This window comes from Calliphora vicina, chromosome 1 (assembly GCF_958450345.1).
Source record: "Calliphora vicina chromosome 1, idCalVici1.1, whole genome shotgun sequence".
Lineage (NCBI taxonomy): Eukaryota > Metazoa > Arthropoda > Insecta > Diptera > Calliphoridae > Calliphora > Calliphora vicina.
In genome coordinates this window covers 2002055-2024746 of record NC_088780.1, presented here as the reverse complement: position 1 = coordinate 2024746, position 22692 = coordinate 2002055, and the positions used below count along the sequence as shown (strand labels likewise).

Here is a 22692-nt window from a genome sequence, read left to right as displayed (position 1 = left end):
ACAAAAATTGCATTTATACTCTCTATGTATATGGGAAAAAATAAGCGAAAAGTTCCAACACCGGTTTAACTAAAAAAACTTTAAATGATAAATATATTGAATCCATGCACCTCAGCCTCTAGAGTAATTTTATATTCTCTCAAGAATCAAGTTAGGTCTATGGACTGTACAACAAAGAGCAGTTTTAGCTGGTCTCAAACGCTATAGAGCTACGAAGAATCCATTTATATGGAGCTTGTTTTAAATTTATTCGAAAACACTTGAACTGAACTATTGTACAATGGAATACCGTTTTATTTCCAAACAAATCTAATCTATAATGATAAAATAATCCACCAATGGATATTTCAACATTTCAATGACCATAAACACACATCAAAATTGTTGAAAGGGTTTTTTTAAAACAGGAAGGCGTTAAAGACGTGCAGTGGCCAGCAAAGTGGTAACCAAATTTATTGTTAATCAAATGATTTTCTGCATCTAGTATCGATTCATTTGATTTGCAACAAATCACAATGAATCTGTGCTGAAATAATATTATAGACACAGAAATTTCTAAACAAATATTTCCGGGAAATTTTTCCCGAATAGGACCCCTAATGTGTTTATATAATAGGACCCTAATGTGTTTATATAATCCAATATGTTTTGTCGTACAATTTTTTAATATTTTTTGAATCTTTTAAGTCGTTGTTTCGATCGTCATTTTATTTGTGCGCGATTTTTCACTTCATACACACCTGCATTAAATCATAGGTACGTGTTATTGTTGTTGTTGCTGTTAGAACTGTACTTTTATGCAAATGATTAAATTTTTGGTGATGCATTGATATTATTATCAGGTGATTTTCGTCAAACATTGCTCGTGATTCCATGATCGACACCGGCGGATGAAATCAATACATGTCCAAAAAAACCGAAGATCGGTTCTCGAGGCAATTGTTAGAAATTGGAAATAGCTAAATTCGAATCGATACTACAAATCGATTGATTACTTTGACCAACAATTTGTGTACAATTCAACAATTAAAAGCAGAATTAATTAAACGCGTTTCCCCAAATATTATTCAAAATTACAGGAATCACGATTGATTGAGAGAACGCGCAATACTCTCACCAAAAAATGGTGAATTTTTTAATTTATTGCAACCGTCTGGTATGCCACCGCATTGTTTGAATTTAAAGGTCGGCTCATCTATTAGTTTACTGCATAATTTAAATGCGCCAAAATGTAATGGCTCAAGATTTGCAGTAAAAAATTGATGCCGAATTTTATTGATGCCACAATATTGATTGGAAAAGCGAAATACTGCTTATAGCGCGTATTCCACTGAAACCAACATTTGAATTCAAGCGCTTGCAATGCGTCTAGCATTTGCCATGTCCATCAACAAGGCTCAAGGACAAACGCTTCAAGTATGCGGATTGCATTTGGAGGATCCGTGCTAGAGTTGTCAAATATTCGACATATTCTAAAAACCGGTTTTCGAATAATTCGATAGCGAAGTCGATATTGCCATGTCCGTCTGTCCGCCACTATGTTGAAATCAACTTTCCGTGGCCCCCAAATAACTTACATACGTGATTCATACATCAATATATCGGGAATTCTTCTGGATCGATTGCTATTTAAAATCGAGAAAATCGTTTCACAAATGGCTGAGATATAAGGAAAAAACCAGGATAACCTCGATTTTTGACCTATTTTTGATCCATATCTGGATTACTAAATCATTAATATAGACAATAGATATCTAATGATAGATATTTCAAAGACCTGTTCAACGACATATATAATGCCATGGTAAGTTGGACCCTACAAGGGGTTAAAATCGGAAAAATATTTTTTGGAATGTTTTTGTCAGAAATTATTTTTCCCCAAAAAAGATTTTTTAAAAATAAAAAATTAAAAAAAAACTTTTTTTAAAAAAAATAAAAAAACTATTTTAAGTATAATTTGGTGAAGGGTATATAAGATTCGGCACAGCCGAATATAGCTCTCTTGCTTGTTGTCTTTAAAAAAATCGCATAAAATCTTAAAATAAAATTTAAAAAATATTCGATTTTGTCGAACCCTTAAATACATATTTTTGCATATATTTGTTTTAAGAGTATATTTATGTCATATTTTGCGTTTTTAGAGCATATTTTACTGTTTAATAGCATATTTTGAGTTTATCAAAAACAAATTTTGTCTTACTTATTTTTCGCTGTTGTGTTACAGGTTTTTACTTCCTTTGTTTAAAATTCAAAATATGTCTTTTCACCAAAAAAAAAAAATTTTTATCCAAAAAATGAAAAAACTGGAAAAAAATGTTCACCTAAAAAAAAAATTTTTTTTCCAAAAAAATAAAAAACTGAAAAAAATTGTTGTTCACCTAAAAATATTTAAATTTTTTATTTTGAAGTATAATTAGGTGAAGGGTATATAAGATTCGGCACAGCCGAATATAGCTCTCTTATTTGTTTTAATATAAAATAAGCACTATTTTAATAATAGCTCCATCTAAATATCAAATTTTAGTTCTAATTCAAACTTAACCGTTCTAAATGTTAAAGAAATATTGTCTTTTAAATTTGCTCCTGTAACATCAGTTGATGTCGAAAGAACATTTTCTATGTATAAAAATGTTTTCAGATCCAATAGACAACGATTTTTATTTGAAAATTTAAGTAAATTTTTTTTGGTTAAAAATTATGTAAAAGTTTGTTTTTTTAAGAGCATATTTTTTAAATTTTAAGAGCATATTTTAAAGTTCTAACTGCATATTTAAAGCGCCTAAAACGCTTTTTTTAGAGCATATTTCCGGTTTCCCTGGTAATAACTTTAACGCCAATTTAGTGCAATATGTTTTGACCGACACTGTATACAGTTTTTTTTGTTCATATTTTGCATATTTCCATCTAAAAGAACTTTAGTGGCTTTTTTGTTGTCGTTTCGGTATCTTTTTTTTTGTTTTGTTTTGTTTTTTTGTTTGGGTTGTTGTTAGGATTTTTATTTTCTCTAAATGATTACCTTGGTTATGAAATAATTCTCAAAAATTTCAACATACTTTCTAAACTTACCAGCTTTTTGTTGTTCTTGTTCATGGATGTGGTTGTTGTAGTCGTAGTCGTAGTTGCTGTTAGTTGTTGTTAAGTATTCATGTTAAATTCTTGTTGTATACAAAAATTTTTGTCATTTTCCACATGCAAGTGAAACTAACTCAGTTGCAGTGAATGACAGAGAATTGCTTAAAAAATTCCCCACAATTTGTTTTGTTATTCGAGTATGAAAGATAAAAACTACACAAAATGGAACATTTTTTTTTGTTTAAACATTTTTTTATTGGCATTTTGTTAATTTTGTTTGGTTTTTGTTTTTATTTTTGTGTTAGTTAATATTTAATATTTAAGTTGTTTTAAGAAGTGTATCTAAATAGTGTTGTGTTGCATTGTATTGTGTTGAGTGTCAGTGTGTGGTTTACTTAAAATTATAAATATTTTACTGTTAACATTTGGTTGCCATTTGTTGTTGTTGTTGCTTTAATAATTATTGATGTTTTTTTTTGTTTGCTTTGTGAAGTTGAAAACATTTAGGATTTCTTTTCAGTTAGATTGTAAATTTGTTGAGCAATTACAGATAGTTCCACATCAATGGGTTTGGTATCATCGTATAGGGAAGGTGCCTCACCCAATATCATGAAAGTGCCCACTAACGAAGCGATGGCAAAAATCCACAAAAACAAACGATCTAAAACCATGGCCACAAAGCCCCAATCTTGGTCTTCCTAAAAAAAATACAAGAATAATGTAAAGCGTAAGTAAATAAGAGCTGAGAGTAATTACTAAATAGTTAAAGTTTCTCATGTTAAGGATAGAAATGAAAAACATATTAAAAGTTTAAATCTTTGCGTTTGTTGTTTGAAAATTTTTAGTTTTTTTTAATGGAAAACCAATTTAACGCTTCATTGTCAGAGTTCGTTTTTGTTTGTCTTATAGAAGATTAAAACAAAAAAAAAGTCAACACAAAATCCCACAAACCTTCATACGCACATAATAATAATCAAACGAGGCTGGATCGTAATTTAACTAAATTTGTGTTTTAATTTTTAAACAATAATGTTGGATTTCAAATTTCGCTGGACAAAATTATTTCGTGACAAAAATTATGTTTAAAAGGCTCTGTATTATGTAATTTTTTAAAGTGTTACAGTAGGGTCTAGATATTAAAGAATTCTAAATTAAAGAATATATTTTTACTGCCATTATTAGATTTATTATAATCAAGTCTGATATCAAAATCAAGTGATATTCTTTTAAGTAGACATTTTGTCGTAAATTTTCTACAAAATATTTTTCAATAAAATTTGAAATAAAATAAAATAAAATAATTTTTGACAAGCTTCATAACATTGTTAATGTTTTCAACACCTTTTTATTTGGGACTCATTTTTAAAAGAGTAATAATGTAAACTTTGAATTTAATAAAAGCTAATTTAAATGTCTACCTAAGGGCACTGCTATACGTTCAATATATATTGACCGCGATCCAGTATCTCGTTATTTATGGAACGTGTAGCATGCAGTATTGATGGATCGCGATCCAAATCGCAGAATAACCTAATTTTGCGTGATCCGTTACAATGGATCGCGATCCAAATATCACAATATATACGAACGTGTAGCAGTGCCCTAAGAATTAAAGTACGAAACTCTTTATGCTAAAATAAATAAACTATACGTTATTTAATAAAGCATAGATTGTTTTAGAAATTTTGAAACAAAAATACAAGCAAAAAGATTTGATCAACTTCTCATTATTTTCTCATAGAGAAACTACACAGAAAAAAGAAATTCATAATTGGAATGAATTTTGTAATAAATATTATTAATCGAACTTGATTTTTTTTCCCAAACTTTTTTCATTCAGAATAAGAACATGTTCATAAATATTATTAATTTGTACATGACGGAAATTTTTGCTTTTTTTGCATAAATTTAATAATATTTTATAATAAATTGAATTATAATTGCATTATCTAATGAATTAATTCAAAACTATTTGCATAATAGCCATATATTGGCCAATATTTTAAGATGAATCAAAAATATCTGAAAATTGAAAATATTAAACATAATAAAATATAAATAAACATAAAGCATATCATCCCCTTAAAAAAATTGAATCATTTTCGCGCATATTGGCTCATTTTGTAGCTGAAAATCATAAAAATAAATAAAAAAATTTCCAAGAAAAATTTCAAACATTTTTCAACAACATAAAAATATAAATGAAATTGAAATTATATTTTTCAAGCCTTCTAGATTTAATTTGAAAACATAAAATATGAACAAAATCTTAATATTTAAGAAATTATTTATAAATGTTATGAATTGAAATCAATGAAATCAAATCATAATATTTATGTTGAAACTTTTTTCTATGTAGTATAAAATAACTATATTTTGTTGTAAAATGTTAGTATACAGTTTTTTAAGGGTTTTATTTTATTTCGAAATATAGAATATGTAATTGGGATATTTCGTTTCAATTTGTCGCTTAAATGTGTGATTTTTTCTTCGTCGGCTGCCGAGCGGATTGCAGTCTATGACATGTTTTTTGTATAGGGCCATGGTAGTAATATTGATGATTTCTATAATGTTAACATGCGATCATATAAAGCATATTTTCTGGATTCTTATAGATACTATAGTTGTTAAATTAATATCGGTCTGTCCTTATGTTTTCCGAAGGTCTCAGATATCGGATGAACCCATGTCTTGTATGAATGTATCAGATTTACGTTCAAGAACAACATCGGTTAATAAATGGCTGATATACATATGATAAAGAAACACCACGACTACTTTGTTTTTTTGGAATTATGTTTGAATATATCTCGGATACTGAGTTCTGTGCACAGACGATATCTATATTAAATTAAAGACGTTTCAAAAGCGATTGCTTCTTTATCCAGTAAAGCAAATGTTGAATATAGGTTTTTACCAAAACCAACATTTTTATTTTTAAAGTCTACTAATTAGAAAGGTATAAGTTTAAGTAATTAGTTTTTATTTTATGATGATTTTTAAGAAACTTTTTAAAGTTTAAATGAATTTGATCAAACCTCTTATATAAAGAAATACAAATATGTACTCGTATTTAATGTTTAAAACATTATATTACATCGTTCACCCCCCATCTTCAATGTTGTAATGAAAAATTTAGAAGAATATTCATTTATGCATGATAAAACATGTTCTCTGTATTGGTTCGATGGATGGTTGGATGAATGGATAGAAAGATGAATAAGTGGAAAAAAAGAGTGGAAGATTACTTACTACCGACAACCTTGTGTAGCAAATAAAATAAATGTTTGTTTATTCTCATGTTTGAGTTCACTTCAAGTGATAAAAGTCACTTTAAAATCATCTCATGCTCAATATGCAGTGTATATATTTTAGCACGGTTCCTTTGCTGTAATTGTAACGTAAATGGTCATAATTAATCAAACTTTTCAGTACGGCTGCCTGTCAGTCATCATATTGATGATTGACATATTGCTTACAAATCTCTTCTACTTATATATAGGACTACACAAGTCATCTCTAGTTGGTGTTTACTTTTTAGTTTCAGTTTTTATTTTATTTATTTTTTGTTACATTTCCCCTGTTCCTTAATATAGCTTTCAACATGAAAAATTTTGGCCATGTTTGAGGGACATCCCTAGTGTTTTGCTGTAGCGATTGTTGTTGTTGTGTAAAGCAAATAAATTGTTAGCCAATCAAGTGAAACAAAAGCAATTAAAAGCGGATTAAAACGAGGCCGAATACCAAAAGTATACAAATATACTTCAAACATTCGCATACAGATACATTCATTCGATTGCAATCGATAAATACACTGATAAACGAGAATAGCCAGAGAGATATAGAGAGAGAGAGAGAAATTAAAATATAAAATCCACTAACTACAGCATAAATATTTAATTTAATGCTTTTTAAAATTCAATCAATATCAATCCATTTGTTTGTAATCATTGTCGCCATCATCCATCCTCCTTCTGGTGTTGTTAATTAAAATTGTATAAACTTGTATTTAGATTATTTTTTCTCAGTGCATTGTCCACCATATACACAGTGTAAATACATATCCATATACATATACATACATATGTACAAGTGTTTGTGTACTGTGTACTGTGTAGTAATGCCAGAATCCTAGACAATCAGAAACTGTAGTAAAATAGTAACCAGTATTTGTTTTTTCTCTTTTTTGTTTTTTATTTTTGTTGCAAATACTTCATAAACACTAACCACTACTACTACTACTTTAGTCATTCCGTTTCCTTTCCTTTATATGTGGTTTCTCTATGTGCGGTGCAGTCATTCAGTCAGTCAGTCAGTCCTTCAAATTATTACAAGGAATAAAATAAAGAAAAATTTTGATAAATATAAACCTTCCAGCAAATGGAAAGACACATTGTTACTATAACAATTATACAAACAGTAAAAACTCGAATTATTTACTTAATTTTATCAGCAGGACATCTTTTTTTCATATTAAGTAAGAATTATTTAAAAAAAAATTGCTGAGTTTTTACTGTGTTGTGAACATTTGCATAGAAAATAGAGAGAAGTTCAATTAAAATTTCAATCAACGTTCAAAATATGTATCTAGTCATACTCAATTCATTATTTTCTTTTTGTACATGTGGATGTGTAGTACGTAGCACATAGATAAGTATAAGTTTTATTATTGGATTTGATTAAATACTTACTGCATTAAATTCGTCCTGACGTTGCATGTGATTTTGTATGAACATGACATTGTGTATGGCTTTTTCCAACTCGAAGGGATATTTTTTACGCGGTGCCACATCACTCAATGAATCATCTAGGCCAGAGAGTACAGAAGGCAATCCATTGTAGCCACTTAGAGTGCTAAGACCACCACCTAATACGCCCATCATGCCACTGAATCTACAATTTGAATATTTAATAAAAACAAATAATTACAGATTAAAATCTTTGTTAAAACAAACATACAATTTATAAATTACAATCGAAATGCTTTGTTTTTTTTTATCTAGGAAATATTAAAATCCTAGAGGTAGCACATTTTTTTTCGAAGTTTCGAGTTTTGAGTAAAATTAGGAATTTGAAAAAAAATCAATGAAAATTTTAAAATTTTGTAATTTGATATTGGATCAAATTACAAAATTGGATCAATATCGGGAAAAAGCTGTCGTAGTATATCAGGAAATCTATGAAGTAACTGTTTGCCTAAATGATTTACTTTTTTTTTTATTAATCTTATCTTGGCTTTGACATTTTTTCAATAAAAAAATCGCCAAAATGCCGATCTGGCAACAGTAACTATGACATAAAACTTCAAATAAAATGTGCAACCACTAGGCGTTTTTCAAAATTCGCTTCGCTACACTAATCATAATAAAACAATGAAAGGATTTTTAAAAAAATGTATTTTACTTAATGTTTGCCTTCGTAAGTGATTATCGAAAAACGTACCATATGTGCTCACGTTTCTGGGTACATTATTATAAAATAATCCAAAAGTACTATTAGAAAAACGAAAAAGAACCATTAGTTCTTCCTATGTTTAATTGTAACTTCACTCTGATGCACATTAGCTAACTTTTATGTCAATAAGTTTAATAATTTATAATATTATAAAAGTACCATTAGGAGAAAAAGTACCAATATCCCTTTTCACTTTTGAACACCCGTCAATTTTGAATTTTCAAAAAAATACATTTTATGGGCATTTTTTATAATACATACAGATATGTCTCAAATGATTAAAATCTATGACAATGACCGACCCCCACTAAATTTGGGGAACCCCATGGAGTGGAGGTCCCAATACAAAAATTTCAAAAATCACAATTTTTGTCACTTTACAGCGTATGATAAATATAAATGTGCCGTAATAAACAAATTTAGAAAAATATGCTTCGTCAAATTCTCCAAATTTTTTGAAAATAAGGAACATACGATTTTCCTTGTCACTTGGGCGATTTTTTTGCGTCTCTACAAATCGAACCGCCCTAATATTCATATTTTAAAAAAGTATCAAATTGTTTATACAGATTTGTCTACAAGATATTTGAGTATTTTTTTATTAAAAATCTTTTTTGGTATAAAATATGAGTGATCACAGATTCAGCTTATTTTCCCTAAAATCTAGCCCCATAAGTATTTACAAAGTTATCAACGACTTAAATTATTTTAGTTTTTTGTACTAAAAACTGTTTTTTTTGGTATAAAATATGAGCGATCACAGATTGATTTGAATTGTTTATTTTTGTATGACTGCTGGAACCATTTGTAATCAACAAAATGTGTTTCTTAAAAATAGCCGAAAATATGAAACAAAACTTACCGATGTGTTGCCGAGGCACTGTTCAGTCCATTGCCTACTCGACCCTGCATGCGTCGTATAGAGTCAGGACTTGAATTACCCGAATTAATGTTCATCTCATCCATTAGGGCCTTGCCAAATTTGGTCTTATTAAAGTTCATGCCATAATTGACTTTACTCGCTGCCAAATCTCTCAACAAATCATTTGGCACTCTCATTAGCAGCAGTTTCGGCAGCCGTTTTATAAAGAATGATCTCACCCAGGGTGCCATTCTGTGAGTGCTGGGCTTACGATAGTGTATATTCAGTATGATAATGGTGATGACAACACTCAGACCTACCAGCAACATGGTGAACAATAAATATTTACCTAGCAGCGGCAGAGCCAACGAAGTGGAGGGTATAATTTCGGATATAAGTAAAAAGAACATTGTCTGTGAGAGCAGAATACTGATACACAAGGCAATCTTTTCGCCCGAGTCGGCTGGCAGATAGAACACCAAAACCGATAGATATGAAATGCCAACAGTGGGTATGATCAAGTTGACGGTATAAAATAATGTTTTGCGGCGCAGTGTTATATTAAAGAAAATATCTAAAAGAAATAAATATAAATATGGATGTTTAAAAGACAAACAGAGCAAAAAATAAAAAAATACAGATAGTAAAACAATTATATAAACTGTTGTTACACAAGAAAAGTTGATGATTGTTTTGAATTTCTTATGAAAAGAATGTGTGAGTAGTTAGTTATGTGGTTTAGAATTGAACAAAAAGCTGAAATAAATATGTTTGTATAAATGAAAAGTTATTTAGAATTCTGTTGACAGTTGGGTTACGCTATTGACATCAGACACACGTATTTACAGACACATAAGTGCAAACAGAAACTTGTACTTGCAAATTGAAATTCTGTTTGAAAAAAAAATAGTTTAAAACTAAATATCCCATTTGTATATGACTTACATACATACATTTGTATATGCAAACATAAATACATACACACACTGCTGTAATTATCTACATACATATACAGTATATACTGCATATGATTCTACATTCAGATACATCCATAAATATATGTATATGTAGATATTTTGAGATTTTCTGCATGAATGCATGTTGAATCTCTGTGTGTTTTTTTATCTATTACACATGTATTGCATGTTTGTATGTAAGTATGCGTATCTGTATGTTTGTGTTGTTGTGGTATAATGCTAAGAACCGAAGCAAGAGTCTATTTCAATAAAACACTAAATCCTATAGGATTTCAATCATCATATGACAACAACACAAAATACAAAAACAAATAAATAACACAACAGCAGTAGTTTTTTTTTTTTTTTTTAGTTTTCAGTTATAATTTGACTTTATTTGCCAAGCAAAACTTAACTCCCATATCAAACCACCCACAATTTTAGAATCATAAAAGATATTTTATTGTATATTTTTCTGTTTATCTTAAATGTTATTAATATGACAACAGTTGTTAGTTATGAGAGTTGTTGCAAAAGTTTGAGGCATATAGTAGTCGAAAATGTACATTAAAAGAACTTTAATATAATAGAACGATCGAACGATCATTATTCGAATGGATATGCCAATAACTAGTTTTTAGATTATTTTATAAATGGGAAGATCCATGTGAAAGCGGACAGCAGTCGGATTTACCATCTCCAATTTTACTGAAATTTACCACATACATAATATACCCAATATGTTTGTCATATCAGTGACTTTTTCAATGGAAACTCATGCCGATGTAAAAATATCGCGATTTGAAAATTTAAAAATTTTGTTAAAATTGTCTAAAAAAAATAATTGTGATGAAGACTCGATTAGTTCAGGAGTTATAAAGAAAAACGTTATTAAAAGTCCGTTTTTTATATAAATTCATATAAAAATTTAAGATAATGCTTACTAAAATGTTTCCTTACCATATTCGCTAACAAATTTACAAACATATTCAAATTTTCTAAACTTTTCGACTAAAGCGGTTATTTATTTTACAATACATTCATTCGAATGTGTGTTTTTATTTGATTTTTTTTTGGTTTGTTAAAACAGATTTAAGGGTTTATATGGAGTTAGAAAATAATTTTGTTTTAAATATTTTCTGTTTTTTTCTGAACAAATATGTTATGATATGTATTATAAGCTTCAATAAAACTTTATAGCATGTAAAATGAATTAAACATAAAATAATTTACCAGGATATGGTTCAGCACAACAGGGATAATATTTTTCATGACGCTCGGCCGGGACACCCAAAATATCCCACTCCACACTAGGATAATATTCACGTAAATCGATACCAATTTCGACTTTATTATCCTTGTCATTTTTCTGATTAATGTGTTTCAAATCAATCTAAGAACAATTAAAATATAAGGTAGAAGTATTGCACAAATTATTTAATTAATTGACTTATAATTGTGTATTAATAACATTGTATTTTGTTTAGCATACTTGATCACCGTCATACGTCCAAGAACCAAATTTCATAAAGCAGGTCTGCTGATCAAATGGAAAATAACGCACATCGATCTCACAGGAAGACTTGAAAATGGCTGGTGGTGTCCACACCACTTTGCCGGTGTAGTGTAAAATGGCTTTTGTCATTGTTGTCACGACATATTCACCGTCAGCACTATAAAATGGTAAAGGACAGACATGTCATGTTGTCTATTAAATATTTGTTGCTTTGTTTGTGGCTGTAGCTTTAAAATAATTACTTGTTATACAACACAATATCCGGCAGCCAAATGTGTTCCGAAGGCACATACAGCTCCGTGACGCCACCATATTCAGAAGGATCCCATTTGAATTTGTGATCCTGCCACTCGTGTTCTAGCCACACATTCGTCGTAAGAATTTGATCTTTTAAGTTCTAAATGTTAAGATATAATAAAAATTCAAAATATTAAGAGAATAATGAATAGACTTGGGTAAAAAATTAACGAATGTACTTTGCCTTACAATCAAATTTAATTCAAAAACATTTTAATGATATAGCGATTATTTTGTAAACTGCGTGTGAATTCTGACCATGTTTTTATAAAAATGTTAGCTCATTCAATTCGTCAAAGTAACGAAAAAAAATTTATTTTATAGGATATTTGAATTTCCAAACAAACAAATATTTACCAAAGCATGACGCAACAATACAAGATACACTCAGTAGAAAATAAATTCTGAATTATACAATTCTTGTAACGTCAAACAAACGAAAATATAAAAAAATATGAAAAAAATCGAAATCAAAGTTTGACTTTATAGGGCTAAATATTGAAAACTCTCCCTAGTGATTCTAACTTCTACAATTATTGTATCATGTAGCAAAGAATAATAACATATGTACCTTGAACATTTTAAATTTTGACATAAACAAATAACAAATTTTTATGATTTATAAAAACCAAATTTGTAACAATTTCGTTTGATGACTTATATTTCGTTTTGAAATTCGTCAACTTTATGAAAACAGGCTGACAACACTTGCTTTAAAAAAGTTGATTGTCCTTTGATTCAGATAACATTTTGATGCATAAACATTCTATAATATTCATAACAAACAAATTTTAAAATTTAATGAATCTCAAATCCCAAGTTTCACATTTTCAAAAATTTTTTAAACGAAATTTAAAACAAAATTACCAAAATTGTTTTCGATTATAATAAATACTAAATGAGAATTAAAAACTTAAATATTTAACGGTTACAACTCCAATGGGTTAATGTGAGGAGTGATTTGAAATTTGCGGATTTCGATAAAAAAAATTTTTTGGTCACAAAGTTCTTTGCTTATTTTCTAATATCTAATTTCTGAAAGTTTTATTTGGACATCTTTAACCTACATTAAAACAAGTAAGAAAGTATGGTTCGTCAAGCCGGACCATATATACCCAGACCAAAGTATTAAAATATTTTCTTTTAAAATTTCTACAATTTACTTTCATACTCGAAAGTAAATTGTAGAAATGGACCGATCGCCATGAAATTAATTCGTGTAATTTATTTCTAAATGGTTGGATTATTACTATTGAATGTGGCCGCACAACATAAACTTAGGTGACATGACTTCCGTTAAAACAAACAAATAAATTAAATATTTATGACCGAAAAAGTCCTATTATTTTTGGTTGGGGGCTAAGTCAAATAATGGACCGATTTCGGCGTTTAGTGAAAAGGTATAATTTGGCGGTCTTGGGTAATTTTGTCCTTAGATATAACTGGGTTAATATTGTACTAAAAATAAAATAGTAAATAAGCAACTCATCTGAAATTATTAGAAAATATGCTATGAAATGTTTTTTAATAAATAATACAAAAATGTGACCAATACAAACACTTGGGGTATTCACATGGTATGCTATTAGTCATATTGTCATAATGTCCTAATATATTATCATAGTTGTTGTTGTGTTTTTTTTAAAAAGTATTATTTTATAACAAAACAATAAAAATAGTTCAAATGGTTTTATTAGTTTAGAACTTTTTTGTTTGAAACACAACAAAAAATTTTTTAAACTATCATAATATATTAGGACATTATGACAATATGACCAAATAGTAGACCGTGTGAATACCCCAATTATTTTTAATTGGATGCTTTTACATTTCATTTTAAAATTTTGTTTTCGAACATTGCTACTTTGACTCGAAACTTCAAATAAAATGGGGATTTTTTGATGACCGAAAATCCAAAATTCAAACACGTTATATTAAAATCTAGTGAAAAATAATAAATTTCCTTGTAATTAAATATTCACGCTGCACGGGGACCTGGTGGAAAGATTCAAACAGTTTTAAAATTTTGCTGTTTTGCCCTTGAATGTACAAAATGCAAACTACAAAAAATCTTTATATTTTCAATTCCATTTTAATTTGAACCCCTTTTTTGTAATATTTGTATAATTCTATTGAAAGTATGCCCCTCTTCAGCAGCAACTCTCCCTTCCAAGGAAATGGTTGACTTTTCTGGTAGCTACAACACAATAACAGCAATAAAAGCAATATATTTTGATTTCAATTTCAAAGTGATTTTGAAAAAAAAAATTGTATTTTTAGCACTTACAAGTGCCTCCTTAAGAGCAAATGGCAACAACAGTAATTCTTTTGCCTCGCGCCTACACTCGAAAAATTGCTGAAAGTAAAAGCTAATGGTAAATTGTCATAGAAAACGAAATACATTTAGGGGATTCACAAGTTATTCTAAAATAATATGTTTATTGTGTTGTCGTAACCAACCAGCTGAGACCCCAGACGAACGCCTTAGAGCCATATAAACCGAACGGTGAGTTGTGAAATATTAGAACATTATATAATAATATGACATGATTGGATGGATACCTTGTGAATCCACAAAATATAAAAATTTTATTCTATAACTTACAATTTTTGAGTGTATAGAAGTGGAAGCAGTTTTATTTTTTGATGCAATACGGGGTGTGTGTAATCGTAGAATTTTGTAGTATTTGCAGCATGATGTTCCATTTACAATTTTACTTTTAATGTCAATATAATCAGTAACATTTCATTATTTCTTTTCATTTTATATGGCATTCTAGTTTGTTTGTTTCTTGTATTCTTTTTGTCGTTTTGTATCCGTCTCTTTAACTTTTAACACTCCTACAACAGCAGAATGCCATTATAGACATTTGTAAGTAATGTTTCTTTTTTTTTTTTGGAAAATAATATAAAATAAAGAAAACAAGCACGAAAGTTTTCTAAAATGTTATGTTGTGTTACTGTTGTAAGTGTAGGTCTGTCTGTATGTATGTATGCGAACGTGTGTTTGAATGACAGTTTGTAGGTTGTGTTAGTTGATTGTTAGCATTTGTGAAAAAGGGAATTATAAAAATAGAACCCCCAAATATTGTGACTCACTTAAAACAAATTGAATTTTCAATATTTTAACGTCATTTTGTATTTTATATTACAGTTTTTTTTGCCTCAAGTCTACAATTTGTCGTTGTACAACAAATTGATTCCTTTTGTTTCAAAATACTGTATATTTAAACAAACTGACACACTTTTACACATACATACTTCTATATACATATGTATTTATGTGTGTGTGCACTTAGATTGTATGTAGTTTGAGTTTGATCAACTATACATAGGACATAATTGTCAACAGTGCGATAACAAATGAGAAGGTCCATAAGAAAACGCAATAATTTCACTTTTTAAGTTTTTCGTTTTTTTACGGAATCCAATCTTACACATTAAAATCTACAAGCAAAAAATATAGTTGTACATGTTTACTGTAAATATTTATTATTACAAGTTTTTTTTAACAATGTTATGGTGGCAGTAATTATTTATACGATTGCGGTAACCATAATATGTCCAAGTTACGATTGACATGATTGAAATAAGTAATGGGGGATTTCATGTCAAGTGAACCAACTTTTAAAATCGATGTCTTCTGATCGGGATGAAAGGTTATACCTATTGGATAGTAATTCAGATTTGTATCTTTTTCAACTGGTCGCTTAGTGGGATGCGAGTTCGATATCTATCAAAAAAAATGTTTTGTAACTCAAAACATGCACTTTTTGACTTTTTTTTGCAAAATCAAAAACTTTGTTGACTTTTTCTTCGAAATGGGCCCTCTTTTTAATTTTTCAACAGAAAGCTAAGATGTTTTCCTTGAAGACCTATTTAGTCGCTTAGTGGGATGCGAGTGGGATATCTATAAAAATAAATGTTTTGTAACTCAAAATATGCAATGTTTGACTTTTTTTTTTTTTTTTTTCAAAATCTAACTTTTTTTAAAATGGGCCTTTTTTTAATTTTTGTTTGGCTCAAAAGAAAGCTTGGGTCTATTCCTTTAAGACCTATTTGGTTGCTTAGTGGGAAGCGAGTGGGATATATAGCAAAATAAATGTTTTGTAACTCAAGATATACAATTTTGATTTTTTTGTTTTGGCAAAATCGAATTTTTTTCCAAAATGGGCCCTCTTTTTAAATTTTTTTTTTTTGTTCAAATGAAATCTTAGGTCCATTCCTTTAAGAGTTTTTTAGTCTCTTTTTTTGATAGAAAAAATAGTCAACAAAGTTTTTGATTTTGCAAAAAAAGTTAAAAATTGCTTGTTTTGAGTTACAAACCTTTTTTTTTTGGTAGATATCGAACTCGCATCCCACTAAGCGACCAAATAGGTCCTTAAGGAAAATATCTAACCTTAATTTTAAGAAAAAAAAGTGCCCATTTTGAAAAAAAAGTCAAAAAATTTTTTGATTTCGGAAAAAAATACTAAAAATGTTTTATTTTTTTTATATATTTTTTTCGAAAGATTGAAGAAATATCTATTTAAACTATTTGGGATACATTTTGCTAAGAACAATAGGTAATATGTTACATGGATGAGAAAAAACACATGATAGGCCAAAATGTCTGAAATGTCAAATTGTGTCTGAATTACTATCCAATAGGTCTAATCTTGGTGCGATCTGAAGACATCGATTTTAAAAGTTGGTTCACTTGACGTGAAATATATTCTACTGACATTTATTCGTTTATCCAAAAAATCGTTATAGAGTAACTATTGTGTTTTGTTATGGATCTCCTCAAATATGGTTATTTAGGCAAAAGTTCCTTGAATGCCAGGAAAATGTTAAGTTCTATATTCTTATATATATATTTAAATACACACACACGTACGTATTCATATGCCAACATATAGTCCAAGCACACATTTCATATCTTCTATGATCATAATATGCAACAAATGGGAAAGTTATTCCCAAATTTATTCAAGATTTCAACTATTTGAATATTCGATATCAAACTTATAATTGTGTTAGCTAGCCTATTACTGATATCTCTTTCCTCTTTCTCATAAATATTTAAACTGATTGTTTAAGATTTGAACTGTCTTTAAATCATTGAAATTGTTTGTTAGGTTAGTGTAAATACATATGGATGTATATAGCTATATAGTATATAAGTAACAGAATGTGTTTTTCTAACAGTTTATTCCAGTCAGAATTGTTTTCCTTCTTTAATTCAACTAAATCAATTGAGTGCCAAGTTCTGTATGTTTGTTTGTTTGTATGTACGATTGTTAGTAAAACTTTTTTGAACTTTGAAGAAAATCGGCCCCCATTTGTGTAAGAAATTCGTTTACTTCAGTTTAATATTAAATTGAAAAGCAATAAATCGTCGATGAAAAATAAAAACCCAAAGTAAAGAATTTAATGTAAAAATTGCCTTCAGTCATTGACTACAACCGAGTTGATAAAATCATTTTCCCTTCTCCATCTCTTTATCGGCTCTTGGTATTGCAACAGTTGTATTTTACAACTTTAGCAATTGACTCACAATCATACATTTTCATTGTGGTGACCAGTTCCTTTTATTTTATTTTTTTCTTGTTTATTTTCTTTCCATTTATATGCCCACAACATATTGAGAGAAAAGTTCTGCAGTTGATGCACTGAGTTGATTTATAAATTTAAGTATGCTAACTGTTGTAGACATCCAATAAAAATGAATGAAAAGTTTATTTTGAACTGACTTTATTTCATTTTCTAAAGTACTGCATAATGCAAAACTTTAGGGGAATTAAATATTTTAATTTTTGTGTGAATGAATACGAATAGGGTGTTGCCCTCAAATGTTACTTTTACGAGTTTTGTTGATTTTGTCATAATAGTTTCAAACCAATCATATAAATGTTGTTTGAAATACACATGTAATTTTATGTTTTCGAATCTCTCAGATTTTTGTTTACAACCAGCATCATTATGATGGTGGTAGGACCTCGAGTACAGGTCATGCGGGGATGATATTTTCTCCAAATATATTCTGTTGATCAGAAATATTTGGTATTGAAAGTGGTAAAAATCGGTCAAGTATGAGACAACATCCAAATTTAGCTAATTTCTTTAAATATATTGCAGATAGTATTATGAAATTTTGCACTCGCCATACGAATTCGCAGTCGCCATACGAAATTTCACAAACGTACACAGAGAAAACAGATTCGTAGTAACAACCGAATTTGTTGTCAATCGAATGATTCGCTTAAACACATTGAATTTTTCGGTTCTATCAACAGAAAGTCAGTTGATAAAGAAGAATTTCGGTTGAAGCAACCAAACTTTTGTTGCCCCTTTTAAAATTTTGTAGCCACAAGTGTAAAATTCGGTCACTAAGGTAGAATCATTCGATTGGGAACAAATTCGGTTGCTATCACGAATCTGTTTTCTCTGTGTAGGTTTTATGTAAATAGAAATCGGTCCATATTTGTCCACTACCCCATCCCTGTATAGTAAATATAAATAATTCTAATATATGAATATCGGTTCATAATTTGTTATAGCTCCTTTTACCCTTCTTTGTGTTCTTTTCTGAAAAAAATGTAGTTCGGTAAACGTTGAATAGCGATTACCTCTAGAATTATTTTTATATCTTCGATAATGAAAAGCAATTAAAAATTTTCTGTATTTTAGGGACTTTTCGTAGAAATCATTTAAATCTTAGCCATCGAAATAAAGTATTGGCAAGGTTGTTTTCAACGAAAATAAAATTATAGAATTTGCTGAATTTTATGTCGGAACTCAAATTTCTAGCTAATTTTTTCTAAATTCCGAATGTGTTGTGCAGAGACTATATAAGATTCGTTTAAAATTTCGCATTAATTTTTAAATAATTAAAAATTTCGTTTTCGGTATGTTTTGTTTTGTTTATTTTACTTTTAACATTTTACAAACAAAACATACATATGTACAATTATAATTATATATGTATAATAAAATAAATCACTTACCAAATCAATAAGTTGTGATAATCTCAAACCCAGTTTAACCAAAACCGTGTCGGTGTTATTGCTAACGGGTCTTATTAAACGATTATAGTTGCTGAGCAGATCATCGTATAATCGTTTTGCATCGGGATTGGCCTGGACACTTTCGCACAGTAGTATGAAGACGACCAGTAGACACAGCCATTTTAAATGACACCAAAGTGTCGACTTGTAGTGTAAAGCAGACATTTTGCTAAATCACACACATGTATTCACATACATATGCACATACACATGCACATGAACAATCTCATTCAATTTGTTTATTTTCTATTTTTGCTTTTTGTTTCTCTTGTTGTTGGTGTGTGTTGCACAATTGGACATCTGTTGGACAATTTTTTTTAATTGTATAGTGAGTGGGTTGATAGTTTGGTTAGTTGGTTGTGTGCAGGAAGTGTTCGTGTTCGTTTAATCGAATTTCAATTTTAAAATGTCATATCAAAATGCTAACGTCATTACAAATATCTATGAAGGATTTTTAAATTTGCCTTGTGACGTCACTTTATGAAGTGTCACGTGTGTGTTAGCCGTTGTTGTTTGATTTGATAATTGATTGCTAGAGAGTATTTAAATGTCAAAAGCTTAACAATTTACAGATAACTTGCAATGCATTATTTATTTTGTTTTAATGATTTTGACCTTGTTTTAGCCGGGCTTTATTTACAAACAAATACGATTATAGTTAACATTACACACATACACCTACACATATTTTGTATACAAAGTGTTGTTGTGTTTGAGTTTATGTGTATCTGTATCTGTATTTGTATTTTTATTTGTATTTGTATCTGTGTATGGGATTGTGTTCTTGTTTTTATTTTCTTTCTTGATGTTCTATTCTATTCTATACTTATTGTTTGTTTATCTTTTAATTTTTGCTTCTTCTTTTTCTTGATTATATTTCTATTTTTATTTTTGTGTGTTCCTTTGTATTGGGAAAGGATGTGTCTCCCTCGTTAATGGCAATGACGTCTACGAAAATTTAGTACTAAATTTTGTATTTGGCTAAAAACAAAAAAAAAAAAGAAAACTCTCCACTTTTAAAATGTCAAATGGTTTAGCTGTCACATGAAAATTTGACATTTGCCAAACCTTTAATTTGTTTGTATCAATTTAAGGGTAAATGGGGTGTCAAAATAACAATTTTTTTATCACTATTGTCTTTTAAATACAAGTAGTAGGTAGCACTGTATTACTTTTTAAAATTATTTAAAAACTTAGCAAAAAGTAAACAAAAATATATGTATAACAAATATTGTTTTAAAATTAATTTGAATTTATTTATTTGTTTTCTACTTTAGAAATTTCGTTTTTTCGCCTGTTTTGCTTTTTTTTTGTCAAACTACACTCTCCGCTGTCCTGTGCTGAAAAATCACAGGACTTATACTGACTTGATTTCAATATTTGTTACAGTTTGTTCCACAAAATTTTCTATACCTACACATACAAAAAGAGGCAAATTTTGTAGAGTTTCAGATAAATCTGTCTCAATCTCTTGTAGCTGATGAATGATGTAGTTTTGTAGCTTACAGCGTCCGGCACATTACAGGACACGCGCTTCATACATTTACAGTTATGAAATATGAGAAGAGAATTTCAAAGATGGAGACAGATTAATAAAGAGAGAGAAATGGAGAGTGAGAGAAAATTAAAATGTAATATGACAATTGGAGTTTTAAGCTCAAATGAAACAAATTGTTTTACATACATATTTTAAAAATATGTATTTCTTTATTCGAATATTAAATTAAACAATGATTTTATAGTTTTATTTATGTAAATGTTGAAGTAATTAACAAATATTAAGTTTATAACTTTACATTTTTAAGTTTCTGTTACTCCCATCGCCAATTGGTTTGTATGTAGTTGTTGTTCTACATTTATCTTTGTTTCTTTTTTTTTTTAAAAAAGAAAAGAAACAAAAATGGAATAAACTGAACAAATATTACTCTCGGGCCACAGCCCAATTTTTTGCTAGTGTGTGTGTGTGTGCGTGTGTGTATGTGTAAGTTGAATTTTATCCCATTTACTTGTCGTCATCTCTTTAACGTTTGAAAAAAGTATAACAATTTTTGCTAAGCTCCTTTCGAAGCAAAACAAAAACAAAAATAAAAGCAAAAACTCTGTCATCACAAGTTTGTATCTCAGGTGACAGTTTTCAACTTCATTTCATATTCTACACCAAACATAAACATAAAAAACAACAAAAATATACAAATTTTGCATAAATACACTAAACTATCAACGTAGAAATGCCAACTCTCACACACACACCTACAGATTGCAATTCTGTTAGAATGTTTATTTGTTTTTTAAACATTTCTTGCATTTCTAGCAAAATATTCTCTTAGAAAATAGTAAATATTCAAATTTACAAAGTTTTATTATTTGTTTCCTTTTTTACACCAACATATACAATACATACATACATACATTCAACATGTTTGTTGCCTTATTTTCATTATTATTTATTGTTGTTTAATTCTTTTTGTTAGCTCTGTTTTATTTTTTTTTTTTAAACATAAATATATGTATGTATATTTCATCAGAGTTATGTATGTATGCGAATACAGTTACACACACATATACATATGTACTATGGCATACTTTTGTATGCGTGTGTGTGAACAAAAGTGTTTCACATTTGGATTTCGTTGCATGAATGTTGTAGATTGACTGTCATTAACACCTGTCAACATGTTGTCGCATGAAGTTGTTTCTTGTTTTTATGGGACTCTATAGTTTTTGTTTGCAGTTCGTTGTTGTCAATATGTGTGTGTGTGTGTGTGTTTGTACGTTCATAGTAGTAGTTTATTTTAAACACAATTGTGGTCATGGTTTACCATGTTGCTAGCTGTTACATACATATATTTGTAATAAATATTTTTGATTTTTATTGTTTAATAAATTTATTTACATTCCGACTATGTGACAACTTTGGTGTACATTATGATGGCCCAAAAAGAGTTGTCGTTGTTCTCATCTTTAATGAAAGTAAGGTTTCTTTTACGATATCAGATACGCAGAGAAAAATATGGTTGTTCTATGATTACAGCATTACAGTTATTCAAAAATAGTTTGTTGCTGCAATCATATACATATGTATGAGAAATATCAAAATTTTTGCAGAATTTGATTAAAAGTATTTTTGAAATTTTTTTCTTACGACTGTTTGTTTGCCTTAATCATTTTTCTCATTGTGCGGTTAAGTTATGTTGGTTTAAAATGGAAAATTCAAAAAATTAAACTTTTTAGGTCATACATTTTTTTGCTGACAAAATTAAGTAAATATCAAAGTTGGTTAAACAAGTATATTCGTATTCTTGATAATTTTCCTACTTGTGTTAATATTTGTATTTGGGTTAAATGTTATTTTTATGGGGGGAGCAGTATTCAATACTTTCGAAGTACATTTTTTAAAATTAAAATGTATTTAGATATTAAGCTAAATGAAAGCTTTCATTTGAAATTAATTTTGATGCTATTCATACACCAAGCTAGTTGTCTGAA

The 22692-nt window shown here is 28.9% G+C and overlaps 1 protein-coding gene across 1 annotated transcript; it reads right to left on the bottom strand.

The window, feature by feature from the left end:
- Positions 1–3302: 3302 nt before the first annotated feature.
- Positions 3303–19383, bottom strand: nAChRalpha2 (nicotinic acetylcholine receptor alpha2). The gene is made up of 7 exons (XM_065498642.1): positions 19147–19383; positions 12103–12257; positions 11837–12017; positions 11578–11737; positions 9389–9962; positions 7764–7965; positions 3303–3770 (listed from the first exon to the last, which is right to left on the bottom strand). Exons 1-7 carry the CDS (start codon positions 19369–19371, stop codon positions 3576–3578), a joined length of 1692 nt encoding a protein of 563 aa, XP_065354714.1. The 5' UTR covers positions 19372–19383; the 3' UTR covers positions 3303–3575.
- Positions 19384–22692: the final 3309 nt, after the last annotated feature.

Excerpts from the sequence above, each read along its gene's own strand:
- nAChRalpha2 (XM_065498642.1), bottom strand. The coding sequence starts at position 19,371 with ATGTCTGCTTTACACTACAAGTCGACACTTTGGTGTCATTTAAAATGG. Across the intron at positions 12,018-12,102 it reads GATATTGTGTTGTATAACAA|TGCTGACGGTGAATATGTCG; the intron begins GTAATTATTTTA and ends ACCATTTTATAG. Across the intron at positions 3,771-7,763 it reads GTCAGGACGAATTTAATGCA|GAAGACCAAGATTGGGGCTT; the intron begins GTAAGTATTTAA and ends TATTTTTTTTAG.